This window comes from Perissodus microlepis, chromosome 5, assembly GCF_051167445.1.
Source record: "Perissodus microlepis isolate ML-2025 ecotype Zambia chromosome 5, ASM5116744v1, whole genome shotgun sequence".
NCBI lineage: Eukaryota > Metazoa > Chordata > Actinopteri > Cichliformes > Cichlidae > Perissodus > Perissodus microlepis.
This window is the reverse complement of record NC_140465.1, coordinates 26,827,253-26,848,477: the sequence shown is the minus strand read 5'-3', so window position 1 is coordinate 26,848,477 and position 21,225 is coordinate 26,827,253. Positions and strand designations below refer to the sequence as shown.

Sequence of the window (21,225 nt, the reverse complement as noted above, 5' to 3'; positions counted from 1 at the left end):
TACAGTTACTGCGCTGCAGTAGTTTGAATTTTATCTGTCTAATAGACTCCAGTTTGTTTATGTAAATGGAGAGTCTTCTTCAAAGGCTGAGGTTAATTTTGGAGTTCCACAGGGTTCAGTGCTAGGACCAGTTCGGTTTACATTATACATGCTTCCCTTAGGCAGTATCATTAGAAGGCATAGCATAGATTTTCACTGCTGTGCAGATGACACACAACTTTATCTATCCATGAAGCCAGATAACACACACCATTTAGTTAAACTGCAGAAATGTCTTAAAGACATAAAGAAAATCTCTGTAGATGTGGACATGAACATGAGCCCTGAATTGGCTAAGCCAAGAAAATGAATGAATTGCATTAATAAAGTAATAACATTCTCTTGATCTGCTTTTAGGGTTTGTATCAAAAGATGTTTTAAGCACATATTTAATCAGAAACATTGACAATATTAACCTCCTAAGACCCGAACTCTTCCACGGCATTCATTTTTAATTTCTCTTTGATATTTGGGCATATTGGGGCCCGATGAATGTAAAAACAAAGAATTACCAGATTTTATTTTTTACCTTATTTTTGTTTCTAAGAAAAATAAGAGCCACATATCAGGATATTCGTTTAAATTTTTGATAGAACTGTAGCAGTATAATGTCCTCGTAGGTGGATATCAGGCCCTTCTAGAGCAAAATTGAGTATTTTGGTCTAAATAACCCAAAATGTGATGTCCACATATGTGGACGCCAGGTCCTAGGAGGTTAAAGTGTTTCTAAACCTTTTCCTTTGAAGCATTATGCCTGTGTGTGTGTGTAGGTGACAAATGTGGGACTGCCGACTAAATTTTCATCCTTCCGCACGATGCATGGATCCACCATCAAGTTCAGCTGTGACCGGAGCCTGGTGGTGAGGAAACACACACACATAAACCAAATGAGTGGCCATTACTTCTTCCACACCTGGCAGTTAATTGTTGCTATATTAACTAGTGTTGCCACATGGTAAAAGCACTGTTCCCACAGGTTGGCTTATCAAACCTAGGACCTCTCCTGGGATTTGTTTCCCATAACTGACTAAAAATGTGCCTGGGTGGTGTGGCTCAGCATCTACACATTGTTAGCTCCAGGGGGAGCGCCTTCTCTGCAACACTCCGTCTTTACGACCTCATGGCGTGCAAGCGGGTCTGCTGAGGTTATCCACCTGAGGTGTTCCATGTGCCCCTGCTTGGGTCTTACCCATGAGTGTGTGCTCTGTGGCCTTGGGCTTAGTCTGTGCATCGCCACTGGCCGGATGACCGTACATGCTCTGCCTCTACCCCAAAGCAAGTTCACCCCCAGCGGCTTCTTACAAGGACTGACTAATGAGCGTCAGAGTTCTCATGGAGGAACTCCTGCCTAGAAAACCTTACTCTTTTCAAAACTTTGTCTCTGAATGTGGAAACCTCAAAAACTCTGATATGACTCTTATTGGTGGTTCACTCAATTCGTGCGTCAATGAAGAATGCAATTGGTTGCAAGAACTAATGTGGGCGTGGCTGTAGCTGAGGAGGTAGTGCAGGTCATCTACCATTTGGAAAGTTGGTCGTTTGCTCCCTTTCTGATCCAGTTTGCGCGCCAAGGTATCCTTGGGCAAAATGCATTCATCAGAGTATGAATGTGCGTAAATGTTAGCTAGAAAAGGATTGAATGAATGCATGTGTGAAAGGCTGATTAAGATATGTTTTATAAAACACTTTGAGTGCTCAGATAAAATAGAAAAGTGCTATATAAGAACCAGTTACCATTTTACACAGACAGGAAAGTCAAAGCTTAGCCCACAGATAATTTTAATGTCTGTCATAAGTAGGTACTACAAGGGCCTAGTTACTGTGTGGTTGGCACATGTTATAAACAGACCCCTGAGTGAATTACTTTTATCAACTGATTGATCATGCAGTGATTTTACAGGTCTGTAAACACGAGATGTCTGCAAAAGTATTACCTCACCCATTCAAATAATTGATTTTAGGTGTTCTGCTCACTGTCATCAAATCAAATCAAATCAAAATGTATTTCTATAGCACATATTAGAAACAACAAAGTTGACCATAGTGCTTCACAGTCAGACAGAGTAAAAGCATGAGACAATTAAAACAAAACAATAAGAAAAAACAGGTCAGGAAACAATAGGTGACAACACAACAAGCCAGATAATAGCCAACTAGTTAGAATCAAAGTAAAAAAAATAGGTTTTAAGACGCGATTTAAAAGACTGGATAAACTCGGAGGTATGAATATGAGCAGGGAGGTTATTCCAGAGTCTAGGTGCTACGGTTGCAAAGGCCCGATCACCTCTGGACTTCAGTCGAGACCTAGGTCATGTTAGGAGCATCTGATTTGAAGTCTTAGTGCTCTATTTGGATTGTACAAATAGAGTTTGGAAAGACAGCTGGGCGCTAAATTATTTAGAATTTAAAAGTAAACAAAAGAATTTTAAAATCTATAGGAAATTTAACAGGGAGCCAATGTAAGTTGGTGTTGGAGGCCCAAGTAGAGGGAGTTGTAGTAGTCCAGTCTGGATACGATGAATGCGTGGATAAGTTCTTCCTTAAAGGAAGGAACAGCTTTGCTTTAGATATTTGACGCAACTGGTAAAAGCTGTTTTTTACCACAGTGGAGACCTGTTTCTCTGATTTAAAAGGGCTATCCAGGAACACTCCGAGGTTTCTTACAGTGAGCGAGAGATGGCTAGCAAGAGGACCACAGGTGTATAAAATCAAGCACCTAGGCATGCAGGCTGCTTCTACAAAGATTTGTGAATTCAGGAGCTCAGTGAATTCCAGCTTTGTACCTGATGCTGAGGCACATAGTGCACAGAAGCCCCCAACTTTCTGTAGTCAGTTGCTACAGACCTCTGAATGTGACCTTCAGTTTAGATCAGAACATTACAGAATGGGTTTCTATAGCCAAGCAGCTGCATTCAAGTCTTACATCAATGAGTGCAATGCAAAGTGTGGATGTAGTAGTGTAAAGCACACCACCACTGGACTCTAGAGCAGTGAAGTGATGAATTGCATATAGCCCCAAGTTCTGGTTGACAATAAAGGGAGTAACTGAATCGCACCTCTCCGTCTGGCGCTCCAATAAAGGAGTCTGGGTTTGGCACTGCACTGTGCCAAGTGTAAAGTTTGGTGGAGGTGGTTTATGATGTGGGGTTGTTTTTCAGAAGTTGGGCTCAGCCCCTTTGTTCCGGTGAAGGGAACTCGTAATGCTTCAGCATACCAAAACATTTTGAACAATTTCATGCTCCCAACTTTGTGGTAACAATTTGGGGAACGCTCCTTCCTATTCCAAGATGACTGCACACCAGTCAACATGCAAGGGCCATAAAGACATGGATGGCGAGTTCGGTGTGGAAGAACTTGACTGGCCTCCACAGAGTCCTGAGCTTAGCTTGACAGAACACCTTTGGGATGAATTAAACTGGAAACTGCGAGCTAGGATTTCTTGTCCAACATCAGTGTCTCACCTCACTAATCCACTTCTGGAAGAATGGTCAAAAATTCCTATAAACACATATTCTTAAACCTCGTGGAAAGCATTCCCAGAAGAGTTGAAGCTGTTATAGCTGCACAGGGTGGGCTGAGATCATATTAAACCCTGTTGTCTCTACTGAATGGTTTCCATTTTAGTCTACTCTGTTATTGCTTAGTAGTTGTATTTTTTAAAACATGTGTGTCTGTTTTTAGGGTTCAGTAGTAATAAATGAAAATGAGGCCAAGGTAGTGGACCGCTACCTGAACTTCCAGAATGGCGTGGCCTATGGCATCGACCAGCTGCTGGAACCTGCTGGCCTCGGGGCATTCTGTGACACCATCGAGAACAGAACCACTTACGTGAGTAACACTAACAATGCTACCGCTTCAACACCAGTACCGCCACTGTGGGAGTCATTTTTACTGTGTGCTCCAACAGCATTAGTAAATGCAGTGATGTAATTTACTAAAGAAATTATGTTGTTTATTTTCATCTGATTTTCAAAATTATAATCAAAAGGTTCTCAAAATAAAAAAAGAAATCTGTTTATTGGGTTCGTTAGTTTTGATTTAGACTGATTAGACAAGGCTAGGTAAAGTATTTGTTTGTTACTGCAGGTGAAAAAATTAAGCTAAACATAACAAATGGAAATGCTTATGTAAATGGTGAAACTTAACCCAAATTTAGAATGAATACAATAAATTAAGTATTATTTATATAGTATGCTCCAAGTTCTGGTTCAGAGTAAGTAAGCAGGTAAGCAAGTCTCAATTTCAGCTGTGGAGAGAAGACTTTGAACCGCGGGTTTGACAGGATGAGTTGCAGCAAGAAAGCCATTGCTAAGACATCAGAATAAGACAAAGAGGCATGCCTGGGCCATGAAACACTGCCATTGGACCACTGAAGACTGAAAAAAAAGTTTTATGGACTGATGAATCATATTTTGAAATCTTCAGTTCACCACACAAGATCTTTGTATGCCGTCAGGTAGGCGAAAGGATGGTTCCACATCGTGTGGCATCAACTGTCAAACATCGACAAGGAAGTGTGGTTGTCTGGGGCTGTTTGTGCTGGATTCAGGGTCCATGATTTCTTTTTAAACTCAAATTGCTTATTTTACTATGCTTTCATTTCAGTGTGCAATGTGAAATTAAACTGCATAATCTTTAATAAAAAATTGTCATGCGAAGGCTGTGTGCAGGCAGGAGTGGTGGTAAGGAGGACCCAAAGTACAGACTCCAGAGACAAACGTGAACTCAAAAAAAAACCAGCTGTAATGCTGAACTCAAAGTAACAAACTTCAAAAATACAAAGAATAAACGCACGCACGCACGCACGCACGCACGCACGCACGCACGCACGCACGCACGCACGCACGCACGCACGCACGCACGCACGCCACAAAGCATGAATGAGGGTAGATCGTGACACAGACAGATGAAAACACAGGGCTTATATACACAGAGGGAGCAATCAGGGAATGAGAGACAGGAGGGAAACACAGCTGGACAAATCAGGGCTGACGAGACAAAGGAAGCAAAACCAGACGCATTAACATGAGACACGGATTTTTAAAGTAAAACAGGAAACACAGACTGAACTTACAGACACAGACTTACAAGCAGGCACTGCAACAGAGGGAACAGAGATGTGGGACCAGGGCAGACACAGACACTGACACAGAATAGAGGGAGTAAGGAAACCAAAACTTCAGAACTAAATAATCACACACCAAGAAGAACTGGGGAAAAATAGAAATGCAAAACAGAAACCAAAACTTTCACAAAAATAAACTAAGATGACAGCACAAATAAAAGGTACAAAACTGAAACCACTGGGTCAACGACCCAGATACCCTAACAACACCAGAAAACTACAAAGGCTCTCACATTAGCATGTGCCCTGGTGGATTAAGTAGGGCTTTAACCCTGTTATCTCATGACAAATAATCATTATCTCACTTGTCTTAAATATTTCAGGGGCGCTGTGGAAGGTGCATCTTCACCCCGTCCTGTCCCTTCAAACACTATGACACGGTAAGGTCTGCTAAAGCATGTGAGCATTAGCTGCTTATAGATAAAGACTGTGGAGATAAATATCATTTCTGTATTCTTCCAGGGAAAGACGGAGCGCTGTTTGAACTTGCACTCCAGGTATCGCTACTCATACTTGTATGATGACCTGGGTCGTTTCAGCAGATATGGCTGTAAGAGAGTTTGTAGCTTTCCAGGCTGGGTACAGAAGTGCTGCAAAAACCACTTCGGGCGAGACTGTCAAGGTAAGAGGGGAAGGGATGGAGGCACTTATGTGAGGAATTGTGCTTTTGTTTGTACAGAGATGTTCTTGGTTTTTGCAGCTTGTTTAAAGACTGAGTTACAAATTCTGAAAGTCACAGGGTTTAGTTTGGATATTCAAGTTGTTGAGTTTGTGTAGTTTTTATTGAAAGCATGTTTTCTCAAAGATATTAGTCACGCTTCTGCTTGACTAGATATTACTGATGCTTACTTAGTTTAATATCCAAGTGAGAAAAATGTGGACTTACGGTCTTTCTAAACTGCTGTGAAAAAGTATTTGTCCCCTTCCTGATTTCCTGATTTCACACTGACATGTTTCAGATCAGGAATCAGATTTTAATATTAAACAAAGAAAATAATAAGATACCAATACACGAGCCGAGATAAGAGATGGACACATGACAACTCACATCTACCGGACATGACACAAGACCACATCCATCCTTGGATGAACAATGCCCGATACTTTCAGAATGACTTGTGTAAAGTGCACATCAACATCAGCATCCTCATCCAGGTAGAAGCGCTCAACTTTAACAGATTCTAAAGAGACTGTTGATCGGCGTTGGAGTTTCCCTGGTTTTATTTTGCTTTTTCTTTATTTGTGTTATCCCTTGTTTAAAAGCTGTAATTTCACAGATGATAGCGACATCACTCACAGCATATGCAGATGTACCACAAACCGATGAGGATCATGAAGACTTCTTTTCCTATTTGTTAGATGAAGATGAAGTGCAACTAATGATGTAGTAACTGAAAATGTGAAAGACAAGTAGTTACTTACTGATAACATGTACATTTCATTTCGTGATAAACAGGAGGGAATGTCAGAAGAAAATTGTACATAGTGTGATCAGCTACATGAAATGTGCTCTTTTTATGGATCACTAAGCAATCCACATGTCTACGTGACTTTTCACATAAACTCTTGTGTGATAAACTTATTTAGCAACTAACAGCTTCCTCTATGTTAAGAACATACAGACTTAGAAAAGGGGAACCTCAGCTCTGAGTTCTTAGAATAACTTTGTTATCTTTGTACACACATGTGACCAGCTTGTATAAATAAAGAACGCAGACAGTGACAGAGCGTGAGTCCGTGAGTGCCTCCTGCGAGGACGAGCGCTCTGTGACTGCGAGTAAAGACGACTGCAGTGTTTGTGTTTTCTAACTCAGGTGTCTTAGCTGAAGAACTGTGGGGCGATTCTTAGAAATCCCCTGTCACCAGGTTATATTTAACTTGTGTTATCTACATGTGACAAATATGTAAAAAGCTAGGAAATCAAGGAGGGGGCAAATACTTTTTCACAGCACTGCAAGCCGTCTTGGTAATGCCTATGGGCAGTTATTTTGAAGCCCCTGGAGTAAAACCTTTTTTCAGAGGTCACAGGGACATGAAAGCTGGGTAAGGCTGGGTGTGCCACCATGTTTACCTTTGCAGAATTCTCCCACAGACTTCCGTCTCTGTCAGGTCCCACTGAGCAAAGTTAATAAAGACTGGAAGAGAGTTTCTTTTTTTCTTTGTTTCCATGCTATGTTTTGACCCTTTTCTTCTGTCTGTTGCAGTTTGTTCAGGTGGTTTGGAGGCCCCTTGTGGCAAACATGGCGACTGCAACGACGGTAATCTCGGTACTGGAACATGTAGATGCCACACCGGATTCAGAGGGGAATCCTGCGAACTGTGTGCCCCTGGGTTCTATGGCCCTAACTGCACAGGTAAAATGCTTTTTAGTGTTTATCATCGCTCAGTGGAAAAACAAAGAGAGTGCACCTTTTGTAGATAAGGTCTGCTCTCCAACAGCTCTTCAGAAGTGGCTGTTGGAGAGACCAAACAGCCACTTCATAAATGCATGGCACAACATAGAAGAACCCCTCAATGGGACAAGACTCAGCGGTTCATCTGCATCTAAAGGACAAAGGTCACTCTTTCGAGGATGCCAATGTTCACATTTTGGACAGAGAAGGCAGATGGTTTGAAAGAGGAGTGAAAGAAGCCATCGATGTCACCATCTTTGAACAGAGGCGGTGGTTTACGACACCAACTGTCTGCCATCTATTATCCAATTTTGAAATCCCTTCCCAGACGCCTTAATGCCCACCCACATCCTGGGCCATCTGACCTCAGGAAATCACATGATAGGGTGGGTCTAGGTTTCACAGTGGATTCATCCAAAACCTTGGCTGACTGTGACCCACACCCGTTTTCACACCTTGGCTCGTGTGATTAGGTAGAGGATCAATAGGGGGTCCATGACCCTTTTGGGGGGACACTCCCATAGGGTTTAAAATCTGGGATTCTCCACCAGTTGCTCTTAGAACTCAAGAAGCTTCTCGAATGAGAGGTGAAACATCTTCAAGAAACCTAGAAAAGTCCAGACGCTTTTCTTTCCAAGCCCCTCAGACTACGATGACCTGGATGACTGAGAACCTTCACAGACTTTTGATGAGGGAGGTTTTCCTTTAATTTCTTGCTTCCAGTGCTGTGTAGTGCTCACTGATGAACAAGAATATCTGGTAATGAGCCAAAGTTAGCGCGATAGGCTGATTTTCATATGCTCAGTTCTTAGAACGCTTTCTAGAAATAAGACCAGAAGATAATCAAAAACAATCACAAGAAACATCCATAAGTGAAGACTGACTCTGGAATGGAGGAATTCTCACTTCACAGCTTCCTCCTCCATCCTCACACCTTTTCCTCACAACTCTCCCACTTGACTGGGATGAGCTGAGGAAGGGAGGAGACATGTGAGTGCAATGAAAAGCAGCACTTGAGGCAGCAGCTCTCTACCACCTGCAGGGGGCAGTGCATAGAAATGCAAAATCTCAATCATAAATTTGGTGCACGATTTTGGTATTAAAAAAAACAAAGTGTAAAAATAAGAGGAGGGTGCGTTTCAACCCTTTGATGTATTCACCATGGCTGCGTTGTGACCCTTTAAAACGCTGTGGCGAAAGAAAGTAGCAAATCTGGCATCAGCAGACAGTCTCAGCCCCATCAGCTCTCCAGCAGTCTGTCACCATGGCAACGCTCCACACTCACCATCACACAGCTGGGTGTGTTTCCAGCTCAGGACAAACCTGCCAGCTGTCTTCGCTTAGAGCCAAACCACCAGAGCAGATTTTTAGTTTTTCTTTAAATGTGGATACGGCTGCTCATCTTTGCCTGTTTGAGTTTAACAGTCTTTATTAAATCAACTCCACTCAGTGTTTCTCCACAGAGGAACACAGGTGTGTCCTCGCTTTGGAGGAGACAGCAGAGGTGTCAGTAAGAGCTGGAGTCGATTTGAAACTCTTCGTCACAGCAGGAACGAAACACGTCGCCATGGTTGCTCAATTCATCCAGAGCAGATTGAGGTCTACAAAGAGCACTCTGCAGCTTTAGCTAAAGTGAAGCTGTTGCATAACAGCTCTTATAAAAAACAATGAAACTTTTGATGAAAAAAAACAGCATTTATGTAATATTTAATTAACCCATGATTATTAATTCATGTGTGTTACAGCAATTAAAATATTAGTATTATTAACAATAATAATAATAATACTAATAATTATATCTGACAGATGTCTCTCAGCCTGAAAGATGATATATTGTATTAAAGATGGTGACAACATGAAGCTTTCCTGTCTCTGTTCTTGTGGCAGCAGAGCTGAATCAGTCTTTTGGGGAAGATGCTCCGCTGCCTCCTAGTAAGCAGTGCAGAGGGTGGCCAGGATTATCCATTATGGATAACAGCTGGTGCAGTGACCTTCTCTTACCAGCTCTGATGTTTCTCACAGCTGACTGATAGAAAATGTCCATTATGTTTCTGCACATGTTGAAGAGCCTGCTCACCCCTTCTTGTATACAGCCTTCCAGTTTAGTCTGTTTTTCATGTGGATGCTCGGCTACTTGTACTCCTCCACCACATCGGCATCCTGTCCCAGGATAGACATGGGCCATGTAGCCATCCTTGATGGTAAATGGCCTTTATTTGTATAGCGCTTTACTTAGTCCCTATGGACCCCAAAGTGCTTTACACTACATTCAGTCATCCACCCATTCACACACTGGTGATGGCAAGCTACATTGTAACCACCAAATCTGACAGAGCTATGCCATTCTAACATACTGAAGACTGACTGTCAGGTAGTCAGTAATCCATGAGATGGTGGACGTGTTCACTGACATTTTCAGGAGCTTCTCTCTCAGAAGCAGCAGCTGAATCATTTCAAATTTACTTGATAAATCATAGAAAGTATCCTCACTGTGCAGCTGTTACTCTCCAGATTGGGAGTAGGTTCTCTGCAGCATGGAGATGATTGAATCATCCACTCCCAGATTTGGTTGGTGTACAAACTGCAGAGGATCAATAGATGTTTCCACCTGTGGTCTCAGGTGAGCCAAAACTGGTGTTTCCAGTACCTTCTTCACATGCGACGTGAGAACAGCTGGTTGATAATTGTTAAGCTCTGATGGTGTCAGCTTCTCTGGTAGAGAGCATGTTATCTATAACGCTGATTTGTTCTCCTCTGTCAGACTCAGGCTGCAAATGTGACTCAGGTTCACAGACAGCTCACCACCATAGATCCTTGGAGCATAAATAAAATCAAAAGCATAATATTAAAATAAGAAATATGACAAAAAATTAGATTTATGTTGTGTGATTTATGAAGTGGACCTTATCTGCTTTTCATTTTTTCTATTTTAAAAATAATGTTGCTCATATAAAACATAATCCAGATGTGAGCCCAAAGCTCAGGCTTCAGGCTGTTCTAAATGCTCATTTCACAGTTTTTTTCTACTCTTGGCTCTGCCTCATGTCAAAGGAAGGGGACATCTGGTGAGCACAGAAACTCCACCATTTTTAAACCTTCTGTTTGTGAGTTAGAGCAGCGGTCCCCAACCTTTTTTGCGCCATGGACCGGTTTATGCCAGACAATATTTTCATGGACCGGCCTTTAAGGTGTCGCGGATAAACACAACAAAATAAAACTAGTACCGGTACCGAAAAAAAGAAAATTTATTCATAACACACGTGAAAAGACCCAGGAAAACCGAGTAAACGATAAAAACGATAACAAAATAACGCTGAAAACCGATAAAAACCCTGAAAACCATACATTTCACACCTGAACCTCAACTCTCGCGGCCCGGTACCAAACGACTCACGGACCGGTACCGGTCCGAGGCCCGGGGGTTGGGGACCGCTGAGTTAGAGCCAATCAGAAGAAAGTTGACTTAAAGTGAGAGGAGCTAAATCAACTTGTTTTAGACAGTGGATGAACTGAGGGGCTGCAACAAGGCCCGGTGTTAGTTTAACAATAAAAACATAGAGCTGAAAATGAACATGTAAGGTCCATTTAAACTGCATTGGGGGAGCAGTAGATAACTTTGAACTATGACTCTTACAGCTGTACTGATGATTAAACGGACAAAGCCACAGGTCATCAAAACCATCAAAGTCACATAATTACAGATCACAGACAGAGCCAAACTACAACTGCAGGAAGCCTGGACGCCTGAAATAACCTGCCTGTTCTCACATCAGTGTTGGACTAGAAAATGTGTCAAGTCTTGTTTGTCTCTCTCAGCCTGTTCCTGCAGGAACCAGGGAAGGTGCAATGATGGCATTGGAGGATCTGGACAGTGTATCTGCAAGCCGGGCTGGGAGGGCGATCGCTGCCAGAACAAAATAGGTGAGAGTTCTTCTTGAATGCACAAAGATATGAGACCCTGATCGGGTTTTAATGGTCAACAAAGCTCATGAAAAGAGCCACTGGTTGGTACTGAGGTTGTAAAAATTCTAAAACATCCTACAAATGTATGATTTTTGTTTATTATTTCTTAAATAAAGCTCACAATTTTTTTAAACAGATGGATACCTTGGTAACCATTAAGGCATGGTTAAATTATCCCTAAACCAAGCCCGTGGTCATTTTAAACCTTAACCAAGTTATTATAAAACAATGAATCTGAGGTGCTTTCTTTTATTTTGTCATGTATACTGGTGCAGTGGTGAATATTTACTTTAAATAAGGTCGGAGTTGCAAATAATGAGGTGAGTGCCTGTAATACCTACTGTATGAGCAGACTATCTTCATGGCTCTGTACACAGATCAGGCATAACATTATGACCACTGACAGATAAAATGAATAACACTTATTATCTCTTCATGGCACCTGTTAGTGGGTGGACTATATTCTGGATAAAGTGCACATTTTGTCCTCACAGTTGATCTGTTAGAAGCAGGAAAAATGGAGTCGACTGCATCAGAGCAGCTCTTGTTGGGTGTTCCTGGTCTGCAGTGGTGAAACAGTTACAGGGTCATGGGCAGCCAAGACTCACTGATGCACATGGGGAGCGAAGGCTGACCTGTGTTTTCTGATCCAACAGATGCTACTGTAACCTATCCTGCAGAAAAAGTTTGTTCTGGTTCTGATAGAAAGATATCAGGATAAATAGTTCATCACAGTTTGTTGCACATTGGGCTGCAGACCAGTCAGGATGCCCTTGGTGACCCCTGTCCACCACCAAAAGCACCAACAATGGACATGAGAGCATCAGACCTGGACCACAGAGCAATGAAAGAAGGTGCCTTGGCCTGATGAATCACACACTATGGACTATGGGACAAAGTTAAGCCTCTGGAGGCAGTGTAATGCTTTGGGCAATGTTCTGCTGGGAATCCTAAGGTCTTGCCCTTCATGTGGATGCTACTTTGTTAAGTCCCACCTACCTAAGCACTGCTGCAGACCATGTAGACCCTTTCATGGAAACAGTAAATGGTTCAGCAGGATAATGTGCGCTGCCTGCCTGAGGAGCAGAGCAACGAGTTTGAGGTGTTGATTTTGCCTCCAATTTCCCAGATCTCTCTGATAACCACAGCACACTCTCAGGGGTCCAAGTCTTGATGGGTCAGGGCTGTTTTGGCAGCAAAAGAAAAAGGTCATTAGGTTATGCCTCATCAGTGTGTGTTGTCATTTAGGGGGGAAATTGTCCCTAATGTCTTATCTCAGAAGCTCCACCCATCTGCTATAACTATTCTCCACTTTAAAGGGCTTGTTAAACTAAAAAAAACTTAGGGCTATCCTCAACATTATATCTCAGTCTTTCCATGTTCTGTGCAATATTTTTGGCTCATGTGCAATTATTTTGGTCCCAGTCTGTTTCAATGTTTCCTACACATACTCCATGTATATAGTTCCACTCACATATGTATACATATACACTGCTTTTTATTTTATTCTATTTATTTATTTATTTATTTATTTTCCGCCTTCGTTGTATATTGGTTTCTCTTCTTCTTACTTTAGCACCTTTGTGGTCCAGCTACCCAATTTCGCTGTGCAAGAAACTGCACAATGACAATAAAAAGCTCTAAGTCTAAGTCTCTAAGTCTCTAACATTTTAACCAGTTTTTCTCTGTTCCAGCCAAACAGCGATGAGATACGATGAAAACCACATCTGAGTGACTTATTTTAGTTTCAGTTAGGTTTTTGGCTTTTAACAGTTAAGAAGATAATGAGATACAGCAATGACTTGTTGCTTTCATCTTTGCTACAAAGCTCTTCTGGTCTGTTCTGTCTTGTGTTATAAAACGAGCACAGCCATTTCATTTACAGCCAAAACTTATTCGCTGTTTAGGTCGTCTTGAGCCAGACTTTCATCAGTAAGATTTATAAAGAGGAGCTTAAAGTCATGATGTGAAAGGATCATGAACAGCTGCAGCTTCCTTTGTCTCCAGATCCCCCAGCATCTACTACCTGGTCCACTTTTGGCAGTGTGTGCTTCAGATGTAATTTGATTTTTAGCTTCGGCTGTCTTTCAGTAGCTTCTGTACTCGTCTCTGGAGATATGCGAGCCCGTTGCCAACTGCACCTCTTTTTGTCCTTGTCCAAACCTCCACCTCACAACGGACAGGCTGCAGGTCAGCAGGGACCAGTGGTTCTTCCTGTGAGACTACCTTTATGGTCAAAAACACCGCCAACCTCCTCCTGTTTTTTGTTTTCAATGTATTTATCGTTTATTTAGATGCAAAGACAGTTTAATAAATGCATGACGTTTGAGTGCATGGATAATCATGTTAAATAATCTATTTCAGTGTTTGATCAACATAATTCCAACCATGTTTTTTTTTTTACTTAAGACTGCCCATTAAAAAACACAGAAAACCCCTCAAATTTGGGTGCAGTTCGCTTCCAGTGTTGCTACTGCTTTTAGATCACTACATGGAAATCATGGTATGACTACTTGAATGTAATTTGCTGCGATTGAAAAAACGTATTTAAACGCTGGGCTCTCCAGCGACAACCCAGAGACCAGACAGGAGTTTTCAGTGGAGGAGTCAAAGTTTCCAAGTCGAAAAGCAGTGCATCAGGCCGGGAGTGTGAACAGGAATATGAGTGTCATTTGTTTTCTTTTTTTCTGTAACACCTGTGGCATCTGAAGAACATTCGCTGCAAACTACCTGAAGTGTGATGTTGTGCCATCATGCCAGGAGATGATGGCAACACAGTCTTCACTCAGATTAAGACCTACTTTGGATTTGGATCCCTGAGACCTTGTCCTCTTGCTCTTAACGAAATTCAAATTTAAGAGACCACTTTGAGACAGTGTAGGAAGTCCAAGTGCAAATGGTCTATGCAAACAAAACGAGGATTCTGGATCCATGTTGAATGCTTTTGTTTTCTGAAAGTTTCTAGGTTGGTCTCACAAAAACATTCCTTAAATAAACTTGTGAGTTTTATCTTAAAGCCCTGTTTACTCTTGTTAGCTAAGCCCTATTTACCACATAAAGAACTCGAAAAACTTGTCCATGCCTTCATCACTTCTAGATTGAACTATTGTAACTCTCTTTACCTGGGCCTCCAACTTTCCCTCCTTCAGCGCCTGCAATAGTCCAAAATGCGGCAGCACGCCTCTTAATCGGCACTAGAAAGCATGAGCACATCACCCCGTCCTCGCTTAGCTACACTGGCTTCCCGTCAAATATCGCATTGATTTCAAAATCCTTCTGCTCACTTTTTAAATTCTAAATAAACTGGCCCCTAGCTACTTAACTGATCGCCTCTATCCGTACAACCCAAAGAGAGCACTAAGATCCTCCAGCCAACTGCTCCTAATGCAACCAAGGTCTCGTTTAAAAACCAGAGGTGACCGTGCATTTGCCATCGCTGCCCCTAGACTCTGGAATAATCTCCCAGTCGAAATCCGTACTTCGGAATCAATTCAATCATTCAAATCCCGTTTAAAAACACAGTTGTTTAACTTAGCTTTTGAAACAAATTAGTTTGACTTTCATTCGGCCTGCCTTACACCATGTAAATGCAATTTTAAGTATAATTGTACTATTTGTTCTTTGTTCTGCCTGCACTGCGGTTTTATTGTGAAGCACTTTGATGTACACTAGTCTTTTAAATGTGCTATATAAATAAACTTTGACTTGACTTGATTTGACTTGTTATCTTCTACTGAGATAAATCCCCCGTCTGCCTTTCTAGGCTCAATCCCAGAGGAGTGCCGGCAGTGCCACGCTCAGGCTGACTGTGTGCAAGGTGCTGGTTGTCTGTGTAAACCGGGATTCCAGGGGAATGGCACCTTCTGCACTCCAGAGCCACGTGAGTGTTGGCCATTGTTTAAAAGCACACATCATCCTAACGGTGGTCACGCAATAAGAGAAGAGATTAGAGTGCTTTGTAGTCACAGAAGTAAGAGGAAGCTCTGGTAAGTTTTGATCATCCGGGTCCAGCTGTGGTTCCAATAATTAATAATTGTTCGATTGTCAGGGTTTTCTCCTGAACACTGTAGGGTCTTTACCTCATAAAGTCCCTTTAGGCAACTGTTGATGCCAGTTGCCTAAAGGGACTTGAGGTAAATAAACCTGAATTTCATTGAATTTTTCAGGTTTTAATACCACTTGGTTGTAATTTATGAATGACTGCAGTGTTCAAATCACAAGGATGATCAGATACTACACCAAAAAGTGCAGCATATCAGAATCAGAATCAGAATACTTTATTAATCCCGAAGGAAATTAGGGATATGATCACCTAACAACCACTCATCAACCTATCAGGGATCGGTCGAGATTGGTGGTTGTGTCACATCCACTGTTGTTTCTGCTACGCTCTGACAATGTTTTACTTTTTCTAATACAACCCGAAACAGGATGACATCATCAGCGTCAACAACATAAACAGCAGCCATTCCACAGTTCCTTTTTTATTTTATTAACTCTATCTACTTCCACCCTTGATTCTAGTTCCCACAAGTTTTCTTGCACACCAGCTACTCACCTCTGTAAATGTATGCCCCAGTTTCCCTTTATTTCCTGTTAGATTGTGTTGAATTCTTCCCAGTCAGCTGTTCTAACTTTCTGTTAGTATTCTTGATATATTGTTTTGTTTCCTTCTAGTCCTAGGTGTCTTCTTTGTGTATCCCCTTGTTCCTCTTGTGTTTTGTTTCTTTAATTAGCTGACCTCAGTCTGGATCAATAATCTTCAATAATCAATCAATAATCAATAATCAATAATGCTGTGCTTGGATCGTCTCTTCTGAGCTGGTACAGTAAATACTTGGTGCATTTAAATGGCTTCAATGAATTAAGTTTGAAGGCTCCGGTGATAGTAATTTATCTCTGATTAAAAGATAACAGAACCAGGAATGTGTTGGTGGAGAAGAGACAAAGTATATTCACCTGTTAGTCTTTGATGGCTGATTTGTAACTTATTAACCCTGGCATTGCAGTACAAGAGGCCAGTTCAGCCCTTAGATTAGAGGAAGATTAGCCTCCCTGGCAGTGAACCAGGGGGTCTAATTAAATCAGTTTAATTAGCTTGTCCAACATTTGAGCATGTGCAAGTGATAAGCGTCCATGTGATTCATTACAATACTGGTCAACACTTGATTAACCTTACAATCCAGAGTTTTCCAGCATACAAAAAAGAAAATGGTGGTGTGCCCCGCTACTCCAAACAGGTTTTGGCCTCCCTTCTAATCAAAATAACAAAGATTGTAAAAAATCAATTGTTTCAGTAATTTTTTAAAAGCATAAACATATTTTTTTTTGGCCCTACTGTTGCCATAGTCCCTTTTCATTTATATTTTTTATCCCTTATTATTTTCTTTGACTACAGTAACCTGTCATTCTTTCTGTAAATGTTCTTGTTGTGCACATTAGCAGACTGGCAGAATTAATCAAACTGTTTTTGGAGCATTTTAAGAAAGAGCTCTGTGACAGTTTGTTTTTCTTAAAATATTTTCATCCTTCTAGTTTTTCAGTATCAGATTTGTTTTCTCTCCTCAGTGGCACTCCTGTTCTGATTGATAATTTGGTTGCCGTAGAAAAGCATTAAAACAGTTCACATTTGTTTCAGGCTCCAGATGTTGCACATGTGGTGAGCTGATGCTTACCTTAAACTGAGCCAGCATTTATAATGAATCAGATGACAGTTTTCTTAAAAACACTCTGCAGCTCCAGACCTTTGCTCCGAGTACAATGGCGGCTGCCATGTGAATGCGGACTGCAACCAGACGGGGCTCGTCGTCAACTGCACCTGCCGCAGTGATTACCAGGGAGATGGCTACTCCTGCAGTCCCATTAACAGGTCGGTGTGGCCTTTCATCTTTGTCTTAAATATGTTTTTTTTTTCTGGCTTTCTTGTTGCCTTCATTAAATCAACGTGAGATGTTTACTTTTGGGGATGTGACATCAGGCTGTTTTTCTGTCTGCTCTCCAGATGTACTGAAGAGCCAAATGGTGGCTGCAGCGACTTTGCCTCCTGCAAGTTCACTGGTCCAGTGAGTAAATGTTTTTCATCTTTATCCAGTAAAATCTGCAGCAGTGCAGCAAACGTTAGCAAAGAAGTGAATAACATGTCATTTTTTTTTCTTTTCAAGTTGTTTAGAGTTTAATTAAATTAAATCTGATTATACTAAATATACAGGAAATGCATCATATGCTAGTTCAGACTGAGAGTGGGATATAGAGCAGAAGTAGTAAATACTGAAATTGTCAGATGTCATCTATATGAGAAAAAGCCAAACTATAAAAAATGCATCATTTGTGTGCGTTCATTTTGTTGAGTGAAGTTGAATTAAATTGATTAAATTAATTGACTTAAAAAAACAGAAAACTGGGAATTACATTAGGAGATAGAATTTAATTAAGTTTTATTAAGTTTCATATGCCAAGTTGATCATCTTTACCTGGTTATTATAGCTATTTCAAAGACTCCCAACTGAAATAAATGACAAGCACTTCATTAAATGGGAGGAATTACTATGGCTGCACATTTGGCAGGGGGCATAACCAAGAATAGGATTTTGAGCTATTATACTGGAAAAGCGCAAAGGAGAACTTGCTTAAATCAAATCACAAATCTTAAAACCCGTTCTCTGTTCGCCGTCTGGGGTAGTGGGCCGGGAGGAGGAACTGGCCCTCTGGTCGGGGTCTGGGCTGGTGGGTTTCCCTACTGCTGCAGGTCCGGCTGGTGCCCCCACCCGCTGGTGCATTGGTGGTTCTCTGTGTCTGGGGCTGGGTGCTCAAATGCGTAGTGGATCATTCCCGACAGCAGCTTGGCTGGGCCGGGCCCCCTTGACTTTGTTGGGCCGTTGCTGGGGGTGGGGAGCCCTCAGGTCTATTTGGCCCGGGGCTCATCTCACACAGGTGTACAAACAGGTACTCACAGACACACATTATGTGTCATGTATCATTAATACTGTGTGCTGCTCAGTAGCATTTAATATTTATTATTTACCGCTCTTTATGCATATGTTGGTTGTTGCCGTGGTTTCCATGCTGTGTTGTTTTTTGCTTGTTTTTTTTCAGCAGGTGGTAAAGCAGATTTTCAGTGTTTTTTCTCTCTCTCTTCTCTGTTTTTCTCTCCCTCTCCTTTTGCCTACTTTCTCCCCAACTTCTCTTTCTTTCTTTATTTCCGTGCCCCGGTCTTTTGCATTCTGATTGTAATAACTCATAATTGTTAAAAACCTAATAAAAATCAAATTAAATATGAGTATCAAGTGGACCAGTATAGCAAAAGCCGTAATGGTAGACTTTGGAAAATAAATCTGCTGGGCATTTAGTTTGGCCTTCAGACAACAACCCTGATTGCTACACTTCCAGACAGGACAGGCAATATATATATATATATATATATATATATATATATATATATATATATATATATATATATATTACAGCACAATTAAGTGCTCTATTGGTGCAACCTAAACTGAAATTAAAGATCTTATTTTTGGGGTTATTCCAATTCAAGCACTGCTGGGTGCTGATGCAGAACTTAACCGATTTGGATAACATTTTTTTTAAAACATGGCTAAGTACACTGCTAAAAAAATTTACTAAAACTTTTTAATCATAGTATAGCATCATATCATTTAAACTTCATAAACTTCTTCTATTGTTCTTCTCAGTTAAGTACCAGAGGGGGTTGTTAATCACTTTCAGCTGCTTTGGTGTTAATGAAATCAACAACAGATTCACTAGAGGGGCAACGGTGAGACAATCCTCAGGTTTTATAGGTGTGGGCCACAGGCGTATTTTTCTGTCCATGTCTTTTCGGACATATACGTTTTGCATGTAGCTAGGGTTCGTGTCACTACTAGTACCATGAGCCATATTGGCATTTGTCATAGAATACCAGAATACCTATGTACAGCTGCGTGAGGGAAAAGGGGCTCCAGGGTAAAAGCACGCGTTCTTCAGATCATCCACACACACGATCTCTGGCTCTCACTCCAACACTTGCCACTCGGGAATCACACGGGGGGAAAATCCAGGGAGCTCTGTAGACAGGGAGACGGGGTTAAATACAACGCACAAAGGAAACACACTTAACTCGACTTGCAGTAGCTTGGCTTCACTAACGCGTGGTAGACAACGATCCAGCGACGAACAGCAGTCACCTCCTGGCTTAACTGCTGATCATCTTAATGAGACCCATGTGTCTCATCTCCCGAGGGCGTGAACCCACAGTGAGTTCCACCCTGGCGACAGAGAAGAGGAGAGAGAGAGGAAGAGAGAGAAAAACAGATAGAGCGTGCTGATCAGCGTGCAGCTGATCCGCCTGGCCGTGACAATTGTACTGTAAACTGTTGAACTTTGTCATTTTGTTATTTCTCTGTAGAGGATGTGCAGATATTAAGGATGTGTGTACTGTGCATTAGATAGAGGAGTTGTGCCACCACAGGCACAGGAATGATTTCCTGCATTGTGCAGTGGTGCATTTGGGTAATCTCGGTCTCTCACTGAACATCAGTGTTGGGCAAGTTGCTTTGAAAAAGTAATTAGTTATAGTTCAACAACAAAACTATCGACTACACTACACACTAACTAAACAAGACAACACACTAACTACACACTCCAAACACGCTAAACATCACAAATCTCTCATATCTCAAAACTCTCTCTCTCTTTTGCTCTCTCACCGCCAGATGTTAAAAGGCCTCTGAAAATAGAGATGACTCTGGCCCTTCCTGTAAAGTGCAGTGGTATTTTTAATCCAGTCCAGTTTATTGTCAATGTGTTCTCCAAAGTATTTATAGTGCTCCCCAATGTCCACATTGATCCCCTGGATTGAAACAGGGGTCAAAGGTTTCCTGGTCCCCCTAAAGTCAACAATCAATACTTTGGTCTTTCTCACACTGAACTGCAGAGGATTCTGCTCACACCATTTGACAAAGGAGTCCACCACAGCGCAGTACTCTGTCTCATCACCCTCACTGATGCATCCAACCACTGCAGAGTCATCAGAAAACTTCTGAAAATGGCAGGTCTCTGTGAAGTGGCTGAAGTCTGTGGTGTAGAGGGTGAAGAAGAAATGACAGCCCCTCATGTTCCCACTGTGTTGCTGATTACCTTATCAGACACACAATTTTGAAAATGCACATATTGTGGTCTTCCTATCACGTAACTAACAATCCTCAACAGTCCTCAACTCAGAGGAGACGCTGGTAACCGAACTGAAGGGGATCCTGGTGTGGCCTGACTATAAGTTGAAGGAGGATGGTGGTGAAGAATGAGTCTTTCCAGTGTCTTCATGATGTGGGAAGTCAGCACTACAGGTCTGTAATCCTGGGGGCCACCGGGACGTGGCATCTTTGGTACAGGAACGAGGAATGACGTCTTCCATAGCACTGGGATCCTCTGCAGACTCAGACTCATCATAAACAGTTTATGAAAGACTCTCACCTACTCTCTATTGCCCTGAAGGCCCTCTTTTTGTCATTGAAGAGGGCTTTGATGTCCTTAGTCACCCATGGCTTGTTATTTGCATTAGATAAGATAAGAGATAAGATAAGACTACTGATCCCACGGCGAGGAAATTTGTGCTTTACCACAGCTCAGGTACAGATAGCAGTAGAACACAAAGAGTATACCAAAAATCTAAAGTCAAGAAATACAAAATAAATGAATAATAAATAA

The 21,225-nt window shown here is 41.6% G+C and overlaps 1 protein-coding gene across 3 annotated transcripts in view; it reads left to right on the top strand.

Annotated features, from left to right (window-relative positions):
• Positions 1 to 21,225, top strand: part of stab1 (stabilin 1) — a 156,122-nt gene that overhangs the window by 85,620 nt on the left and 49,277 nt on the right. For all 3 annotated transcript variants that reach the window (XM_084929096.1, XM_084929097.1, XM_084929094.1), the window contains exons 52-60: positions 810 to 899; positions 3,721 to 3,867; positions 5,488 to 5,544; positions 5,627 to 5,786; positions 7,369 to 7,518; positions 11,374 to 11,478; positions 15,284 to 15,400; positions 17,257 to 17,389; positions 17,522 to 17,582. In XM_084929096.1, coding sequence (XP_084785222.1) covers positions 810 to 899; positions 3,721 to 3,867; positions 5,488 to 5,544; positions 5,627 to 5,786; positions 7,369 to 7,518; positions 11,374 to 11,478; positions 15,284 to 15,400; positions 17,257 to 17,389; positions 17,522 to 17,582 — 1,020 coding nt within the window. The remainder of the gene's footprint in view (positions 1 to 809; positions 900 to 3,720; positions 3,868 to 5,487; positions 5,545 to 5,626; positions 5,787 to 7,368; positions 7,519 to 11,373; positions 11,479 to 15,283; positions 15,401 to 17,256; positions 17,390 to 17,521; positions 17,583 to 21,225) is intronic.